The sequence below is a fragment of the Babylonia areolata genome, chromosome 20 (genome assembly GCF_041734735.1).
Source record: "Babylonia areolata isolate BAREFJ2019XMU chromosome 20, ASM4173473v1, whole genome shotgun sequence".
NCBI classification, from domain to species: Eukaryota; Metazoa; Mollusca; class Gastropoda; order Neogastropoda; family Buccinidae; genus Babylonia; species Babylonia areolata.
This window is the reverse complement of record NC_134895.1, coordinates 52,242,741-52,252,740: the sequence shown is the minus strand read 5'-3', so window position 1 is coordinate 52,252,740 and position 10,000 is coordinate 52,242,741. Positions and strand designations below refer to the sequence as shown.

Below are 10,000 nucleotides of genomic sequence, written 5' to 3'. Positions count from 1 at the left end.
TCCAAAATTGTGAACTTTACATAAACAGGCGAGGGGATCTTGGGGACTGCATAAGGAGAGCAAAGCTGATTATGTCACCTAAAACTGCACTTCACAGAGCCAATAAACTGTTGTCATTTTCATTAAAAAATTCTTTTTTTTTCTTTTTCTAAACTTCCTTTCTGTTTTTGATGTATTTCTAATGACAACTAGTGCAGTGAAAAAAAGAACCAATTGTTCTCACAGGTCACTCTCATCATGGCAGATTCATAATGTATCAGACTGATAACAAGTGCTCAACTTGCTCAGTTGCTGATTTGGTATGAATCACGATTAAGTTTATAACTAACATTTTAAGTAAAAAGCAGGAAAACATATACATGCAAAAAACTGATTTTTGTATGCTGAATAACTTATCCTCAAGAATATTGTTATTCCATCTTTGTGTAAAGCTACTTTACTGCTGTCAAAAGTGCATGTGGTTCATTCTGTTTTCAAAACACTTTCTTTTCCTTTTCAATGTTTATTTTTTCATTGTAAAATGTGCAATTGTTGGGATCATATGGTAGGCATTATCTGTGTATGTGTGTGTGTGTGTGCACGCGAGTGTGCCCACATGGTGCCATTTATTGTTAATACTTCAAAATTAAAAAAAAAAAAATAGAAAAGTACTGCAATTATTTTTTACATCAACTTAATTTCAAAAGGTAAAGTAAATTTTGGGAGATAAAAAAGCTTTGATAACTAAGTAATTTCTTTAAGTAAAAGACTGCAGATAAAGCATGGCCCAAAAGAAAACAGTGCTTAAAGTTAAACACTGCTTAGAGCATTGACTGTTTAGCCTTTTTTGATATCTATTCTAACTTTCTAAGCAATGTTTTTACAAATGAAAAGGGTATTCATGTACAATAAAAATTAAAAAAATAAAAATTATAATAAACGCACTTAATCAGTGACTTATTTCATGAAGTTTTTTTATACTGACTTTCGATTTTTTGTATAATTCAGTGATTTTTTTTTTTTTTTTTTTTTAAGAAGAAAAAAAGCAGTCTCACAGTAATACACATTTAAACTCCAGAAAAAGAAATCAAATTTCAACAAATTTTCACCAGTAAACTTAAATAAATCTTATTTCTTGATATTGTTTTCCATGATGCATTAATTTCTCAACACTTCGGGGATGCCTGAACAGTCTCAAAACTGTCAAGAAACAATCAGAACTAGTTCAAAATTCCGGATCAGGATCTGTTCGTCGCAGAGGCCAATATGGCCATCATCACAACAATCCTGTAAAAATGGCAGTCTAACCCCCAATTCATCTAACCATCACTCCACCATCACCCCTCTATTCTTTTTTTCTATCATGATGATACAGATAATCACACACACACACACACACACAAAATCCCATCAAAAAGAAGGGAAAAATGCATGAAAATTGGGAATGTGCTACTTTGTCAGTTGCAGCACTTGATCACTTAAAGGAAGCAAACATTTCATCTCCAGGATTTCCTTTTTTTCTGAACACCTCCCCCACCCTCTCACCCATCTTCACTCCCACAACCCCTTCTTCCCCCTCCCCATTCACCCCTCTGGACACACAACTTCACACAAAGTTCTGCGCGGTCATATCCTATTGTGGTTAGTTCTGAAATAATCAATAAACCACCATCATTGAAATGCAATACTTCAAACTGTATGAAACATTTTTTTTTCCAATCTGAATTGATTAAAAAGCACTATTGTGTATCAAAACTCACTCCAGTAATAGGCGCCAACTTTTGTTGAGTTCATTCTATATTTTTGCATTCCATCTATTGATATATACACGCAGTCGAACTACAAAACTTGTCGGTTTTGATGCCGAGCCTAACCTCCGACAGCTAGTTTTGTTGCGGGTACGAAATGCATCAAAGGCTAATGCGGGTGGGGGAAAAAACAAAAGAAACACAAACTTACCTGTCAGAGATTTCTTTTAGATCTGCGGTGTCCGAATGTTTGTCGCTGCCTTCGAATTTTGGTACATTCACATGTCTTAAATGCTGCCGCCACTTATGAGGGCCTTGGAAGTTTTCACTTCTTTCGCCATAATCTTCCTCCTCAGCGGCGGCAGCTCCGTGGTTCACGCTCGCTGCTTCCTCGGCTGCCGCAGACTCGGCGGGGGTAGCCATCTTTGATGCCAGGCCTCACAAGCGAAAGAACATCCCTTTGTCTGGCTCAAAGAAAGCGAGATGGACATTCGGTTGGTCGGTCCCGTTTCTTCACAAAGAAGGATCAATTCTGCATAATCTAATCCCCCGTCGACGGCCGAGTTCAGAAGTTATTGATTTTTGTTTGATGGAGTTGCCAGCTTCCGGTCGGAAAGCCCTTCGGTGTTCCTGCGACTTGAGAAGGGAATGTTGTGAGAGCCTCGGTTTCATCGCGGCCTTATCTATTTTTGGAAGAAGCACTTTCTGGTGCCATTTCGTCATTTCTGAAAATAAAACAATCTGAGCCAATGGGCTTTATTTGTGGGTTTGCTAAACTTTTAAACAAATTTCAACCAGCAAAAACAATTTCATTCTGACCCCAACAATAAAACTTTAAATGCTCTGCAGCTGACAAAACTTGTCATCAACTTTTACGATGTCCTGCCGCTGAAACATTCGTCTGCTAAGAAAGGCAGGAAACGTGACATTGGCGCGTGCCCCCGGTGATCGGAAGCGAGGCTGTCGTTGTTGACAACAGGCACGCCGCGCCGCATGACAGATGAATGGATCGAGAACACGATCACTGATCGACGTATCGACTTGTGCGGCGCATCAAGTGCCGGCCAAGCAGTGGCAGCGTCGCAGCTTGACCACACTCAGTACAGGTGTGTCAGCAAAGTGCAACGGTTGCAGCCTGGTATCGTAAAAGCGAAGTCTGGGCTTTGTAAAAACAGAGAGAAATTCGTGGAAAATCGTAGCAGTGGACTGGCGAGGGAGATTGTGGTAAGTGATTTGTCGCGGTTCCATGTGACTGCTTTATCGCTTGGTTCGTATGTGTGTTCTGTGTGATATTTACGAGGTCTCGGTGGGTGGTGTGGGTCATAACGCTGGGCTCAAGATTGCCTAGGCTTCTTTTGATCGATCTATGCGTTCTGATCGGTGGTCCTGCTTGCGACTGCATATCCAGCATGTCCTGTATAGTCATCCTGTGTGAACAAAACATACTTTAATTAGGGCTCGCTGTTCTTCGTATAGTCTACATTTTGTTTGTGACCCTAAACCACGAAAAAAAAAGAGAGAGAAAGAAATCGTGATGGCGTGACAATGAACTGTACCGTACGGTTCATTAAATCAACCATCAGCGTGTTTGTACTTGCATGCTTGCTTTCGCGATTTGTGTGTTCCAAAAGTTGGTCTTATCACTGAGTCACGCATTCATGTGCGTTTTCACTACATAATTCATCTTGCTCAGTTAATAATCATTCTTACTCTGATTCTGTACTGTATCACATACGGCGTACATATTCGTGCGAAGGTAAGCACGAAAGCACACCTACGCGCATGCACCCACGCACATGCACATATGCACGCATGCACATTACACGTCCATCTCAAAGCTAAAAGACGTTACATTAAAAGCAGAAACACGCGCACACACACACACACACACACACACACACACACACACACACACACACACACAGGTCAAGCACATTAACACACACACGCGCGGGTTCACATCTCCAATGTCAAAGGCATGCTGATTGCAGTAGATAGACAGATACGAAGGCGCATACATGCACACACTCACTCACACACGCGCGCGCACAAACACATGCTCGCACGCACGCACGCACGCACGCACGCTCGCTCACACACACACACACACACACACACACACACACACACACGTGGATAAAGCATGTGTGTGTGTGTGTGTGTGTGTGTGTGTGTGTGTGTGTGTATTGCATGATGATTATAGTAGACAGACACGAAGGCGCATGCATGACATACACACTCACTCAAACACGCGCACGGACAGCCACATGCTCGCACTCACACACACACACACACACACACACACACACACACACACACACACACACGCACATTATCCGTGTGTGCCCGCTTTGTCTGTCTGTATGTCTGTTTGTCTGCCTGTCTGTCTGCTTGTCTGTCTGTTCTTCATATGGATGTTAACACAGAAGTCCACCCCCCTCCTCCTTACCCCTGTTGTCACGGGCAGAAAGGCCAAAACAATAAATCATTTAGACTTCAGACCTCTCTCTCTCTCTCTCTCTCTCTCTCTCTCTCTCTCCAAACACACACACACACACATAGGATACAGGGCTCATGAAAATTATTACCTGCCGGCATGGTTATGCATGATTTTTAGAAACTAACTGTGACATTACATAAGATAGTGGTTGTACAGCCAACAAATGAGCGATGTAGGGTGTGCTGATGTACAGTCATTGTGTTCATAGACATAAGCGTTGTTCTGCCAAATGATATTTGTTCAAAGCTTAATATGGAATCCACTGCTGGGAAATGACAGTACTTAACTGTTTGTCTGCTTCTCTGTCTGTCTGTCTTTCTTTCTCTCTTTCTCTTTGTGTGTCTCTTAGAACAACGGCAGATGTGTAAAGTCGGCCAAAGTGCTAATGTCTTCATCGTTGAAAAATAAAGATTCATTCATTCAGTCATTCCCTCTCTCTCTCTGTTTCTGTCTCTCTCTGTTTTCACAATCTCTCCCTCTTTGTCTCTCTGCCTGTCTGCCTCTCAGTCGTTCTCTCCCTTTCTGCCTGTCTGTCTATCCCAATCTCTCTCTTCCTGTCTGTCTCTGTTCCTCTGTGTACAACTGTCTCTCTGTCTCCCTCTCTCTGTCTATCTTTTTATTGTTAAACCTGTTCTCAGTTTCTGCGCCTACGGCATGTGTGTGTGGGGGGGAGGGGAGGAGGGGGGACATGCATGTGTATGTGCATGCGTTAATGTGTGTGTGTGTGTGTGTGTGTGTGTGTGTGTGGTGTGAGAGAGGAAAGCGACTGAGATCGACAAGGTAAGTAAAATGGTCACTTCACCAGCTGTTCTTTATTAATTTTTCGTGTTACATTTATCACGTCTTTCTTGGATTATGTCGGGTGTCTTATTCTTGCTTTAAATGTAAACTGTCAGATAGCTCTGTATAGGCTATGAGGGGAGGGGGGGGGGGGGGAGGGAGGAGAAAAAGTAAAGGAAGAAATAAAAAAAACAACCGGAAGGTAACTGAATATGAAATGCAAAATCAAAGCCGTCATTACCACTCAGAAAGAATTCTAGTCTGGTCCCATGTTTGACGGGCGCAACTTCCAGGTGGTTAATTTGTATTTGTATTTCATTTTATCACAACAGATTTTTCTGTGTGAAATTCGGGCTGCTCTCCACAGGGAGATGGCGCGTCGCTATACTACAGCGCCGCCACCCCCCCCCCTCCCCCCCCTCTTTTTTTTATTTCATTTTTTTAATTTTATCCTGCGTGCAGTTTTATTTGTTTTTCCTATCGAAGTGGATTTTTCTACAGAATTTTGCCAGGAACAACACTTTCGTTGCCGTGGGTTCTTTTACGTGCGCTAAGTGCATGCTAGCACACGGGACCTCGGTTTATCGTCTTATCCGAATGACTAGCGTCCAGACCACTACTCAATGTGCAGTGGAGGAGGAGTAAATATCGGCGGCTGAGCCGTGATTCAGTCGAACCAGCGCGCTCAGATTCTCTCGCTTCCTAGGCGGACGCGTTACCTCCTCAGTCCAGGCCATCTCTCCACGTGGGGCTTTCATTCTGAGGGTCAGTTCTGGGTTTGAAGCTCGGTCACGGCCCCCTTGTGGAGTTAACTCTCTCCATACGAACGGCGAAAGAGACGACGTTAACAGCGTTTCACCCCAATTACCATCATCAAAATATTGCAAGCAGAAGGCTCTTATACCGAAGAGGTGAATGTTGACAAAGAATCCCACAGTTCTGACGACGGAAGCTAAAGGTTGGGTCATTCAGACACCCACTGGACATCCGAGGGGTCTGTGTAGAGGAGAAGAGAGGCCGTACTGAGTGAGTTAAGAGGACGGAGGTCAACAGATGAGAAGACCTGATAGTCCCTGATCTCCCCCACCCCACACCCACGCCTCACACCCGTGCCCTATCAGTCTTCGTGTGTAAACGCATGCAGAAGATCAAATGCACACGTTAAAGAACCCGGGCCAATCCATGTCAGCGTTCGGAGAACAAACACAGCACGCAGAGCCCTTCCCAATACGGATTATGGCTGCCTACATGGCGGGGCAACCAACAACAACAACAACAACAAAAAAAAAAAAAAAAAGCAACAACAAAACACACACACACACACACACACACACACACACACACACACACACACACACACACACTGACACGCACACTGACACGCACGCACGACCGCACGCACACACACACACACACACACACACACACACACACACACACACCACAAACAGACACACACACACACACACACACACACACACACACGCACGCACACGCACACACACACACACACACACACACACACACCACACACACACACACACACACACACACCACAAACAAACACACACACACACACACACACACACACACACACACACACACACACACACACACACACACACTTCCCGTGGGTTTCGCCTAAATTTCCCCTGGGTTTGAATACCGCTCTCGCCCTTGGTGATGCTGCTGGTCAGGCATCCATCTGCCTTGTAGCAGATGTGGTGTAGCGTATATTATGGATTTGTCCGAACGCAGTGAGTGACGCCTCCTTGTGAAATTGAAACTGGAAACTGAACTGACACTATAATCAGTTCCCCACCGACGGGCGCAATAACAGAGTGGTAAAAGCGTTCAATAAATATGAGGGTGCCGGGTTCGAATCAAGTCTCGGTAACGGCGCCTGGTGGGTAAATGGTGGAGATTTTTCCGATATCCCAGGTCAACATATGTGCAGACCCGGGTGCTTATGCCTGAACGCCCTTCGTGTGTATACGGCAAGGAGAAGATCATAAAGATCATATAATCCATGTCAGCGTTCGGTGGGTTATGGAAACAAAAACATACCCAGCATCCCCCCTCCCCAACCCCCTCACCCCTCGAAAATGGAGTATGGGTGCCTACACGGCGGGGGTAAAAACGGTCATACACATAAAAGCCCACTCGTGTACATACTACGAGTGAACGTGGGAGCTGCAGCCCACGAACGAAGAAAAAGAAGAAGAAGAATTCCCCACTCCCTCCAGCTCCCGCCCCCCCACCCCCACCCCCCGCCGGCCCCCCCACATTCCCCCCCCCCCTTCCTCTGGCCGCAGCATGCCTCAAGGTTGACATAGATACACAGATATCTAGCTGTGGTGATTCTCACTGATGTTGTTTTTTATTTTTATTTTTTATTTATTTTTTTTTAATTACTCAGTGCCAGATTGTGACTGGGTTGCAGTATCTGCGACTGCCGGCGCCCGAAATAGAACACATTCCTGGCATTGGTGCTTGTACCGCTAAAATTAGAAACAGAGATTCAGTTTAACACACACACACACAAAAATGTTTGTATAGCAACCAGTGTCTGAGTGGGTGGGTTACCTCACTTGATGCCTGAGTGTTGCGCAATAGAGCTGACTGTGTCAGCTCCATTCGTGATGTAAGTAAGTATACCTAAGTATTAAAACGCACACACACACACACACACACACACACACACACACACACACACACACACAACACAACACAACACAACACAACACAACACAACAACACAGCACAGCACAGCACAACACATCAGAACACAACACAGCGCAATACAACACACACACACACACACACACACACACACACACACACACACACACACACACACATTCACACAGACACACACAGACACACAGACACACACACACATCAAAGTGTATTACCCGTGGTGTACGTTCTGTAATTAATCACTGGCCTGAGTAAGAATGATATGAAAAAGACGGGGGAAGATGGGTAGAGAGGACGGTAAACTGAGAGAGAGAGAGACAGATACAGAGAAAGAGACAGACAGACAGACAGAAACAGAAACAGAGAGAGAGACAGAGAGAGACAGACGCACAGATACATACAGAGACAGAGAGAGACAGAGACAGACACACAGACATAGAGACACACAGACACAGACACACACAGACAGACAGACACACACACACACACACACACACACACACACACACACACACACACACACACACACACACACACACACACACACATACAGAGAGACAGAGAGAGACAGAAACAGAGAGAGACAGAGACAGACACACAGACACATACAGAAACAGAAACAGACACTCAGACACAGACACACACATACAAAGAGAGAGAGAGACAGACAGACAGACAGACAGACAGAAACAGAGAGAGAGAGACAGAGACAGACACACAGACACACATACACATACAGAGAGAGAGAGACAGTGAGACAGAGACAGAGACAGAGACAGACACACAGATACAGAGAGACAGAGAGAGAGAGAGACAGAGAGACAGGGAACGAACGAACATTTTTATTCAATAAAGACCGTGGCCCTTCATGGAGGAGATCAGTAGACAGAGAGAGAGAGAGACAGAGACAGACAGACAGACACACACACACACACACACACACACACACAGAGCGAGAGGGAGAGAGAGAGAGAGAGAGAGAGAGAGAGAGAGAGAGAGAGAGAGAGAGAGAGAGAGAGAGTGTTAACCACCGTTTTTCTAAATATCAGTTTCCATTATATGTTATTTTGAGGTCATTGTGTATCAGCATTAGGGTAGTGACGTCTCTATTTTACTGCGATCGGGTGGTTTGGCAGAGGTCAAAGCTCCTAGTTTGTATTATCTTCAATGTCTAATCAACCTTTATCGCAGCGCCGGTCAGTGTCTGAGTGGATGCTAACAGAATTAGCGTTTTCAGGAGCGATCATTTTCTTGCTTATGTGTACATACATACATACATACATATTATATATATATATATATAGTTATGTATATGTGTAGTTTTAGTGTTATATATGTATGCATATATATAATATGTTATATAATCTCTCTCTCTCTCTCTCTCTCTCTCTCTCTCTATATATATATATATATATATATATGTATGTATGTATGTATGTATCGTTCCTCGTTTTATGATGTTGCATAAAAGTTTTGCAAACAATCAGATCAATCAAATCAAATACAATGTCAGATTTAAAGACATTTTCATCTCCGCCAAATGTTTTACCAGTGGAGAAAGTTGTTATGTTTGTACATCTGTCAGTCTTTCAGTTCTCTTTCACTGAACGTGTTTTCAGAAAGCTTAGACATGGGCACATCTTTATATATACCTATGTGCTCCTTCTCACGGGGGCAAAAGAAGCATTCACATATCTTCGATCATGACACCATGTATGATTAAGGTGAAACTATATCTGTGGTTAAGATTCTGTGTACTGTTGTAGACCTAATGTACAACTATTTTAGTTTGTTTAAACGTACCTGACCTGGTAAGTACAGTATCAGTATCAGTAGCTCGAGGAGGCGTCACTGCGTTCGGTCAAATCCATAAAAAAAAATATGCCACACCACATCTGCCAAGCAGATGCCTGACCTGCAGCGTAACCCAGCACGCTTAGTCAGGCCTTGAGAAAGAAAAATAAAATAAATAAATTAAATAACATAAAATAAAGAAATAACAAAGATTTATATATATAAAAAAATGAAAAAATAAAAAAAAAAAAAAATGCCGGCACTCAAATCAGGGCCCTCCCGCATTTAAATTACGATATACATTCAACTTCGACTCTCTCTCTCTCTCTGTCTGTCTGTCTGTCTGTCTCTCTCTCTCTCTCTTATACCCAGACCAGTGACTAATTACACAACCTTCAGAGACAGATAGTAAACTTTTTATTTTGAAAGCAAAACAAATAAAACTAAATTAGAAAGAAACAAACAAAATGAAACACAGTCAAAAACTGCGACCTTATGG

At 43.3% G+C, this 10,000-nt stretch overlaps 1 protein-coding gene and 1 long non-coding RNA gene across 3 annotated transcripts in view; one reads left to right on the top strand and one right to left on the bottom strand.

Annotated features, from left to right (window-relative positions):
* Nucleotides 1–2,386, bottom strand: part of LOC143294711 (mitogen-activated protein kinase kinase kinase 1-like) — a 46,496-nt gene extending 44,110 nt beyond the window's left edge. For both annotated transcript variants that reach the window (XM_076606123.1, XM_076606125.1), the window contains exon 1: nucleotides 1,939–2,386. In XM_076606123.1, coding sequence (XP_076462238.1) covers nucleotides 1,939–2,150 — 212 coding nt within the window. In that variant the 5' untranslated portion in view covers nucleotides 2,151–2,386. The remainder of the gene's footprint in view (nucleotides 1–1,938) is intronic.
* A 334-nt stretch (nucleotides 2,387–2,720) lies between these two features.
* LOC143295466 (uncharacterized) overlaps nucleotides 2,721–10,000 on the top strand; it is a 61,753-nt gene continuing 54,473 nt past the window's right edge. Inside the window, exon 1 of the long non-coding RNA XR_013057018.1 lies at nucleotides 2,721–2,951. This is a non-coding gene — a long non-coding RNA (uncharacterized LOC143295466). The remainder of the gene's footprint in view (nucleotides 2,952–10,000) is intronic.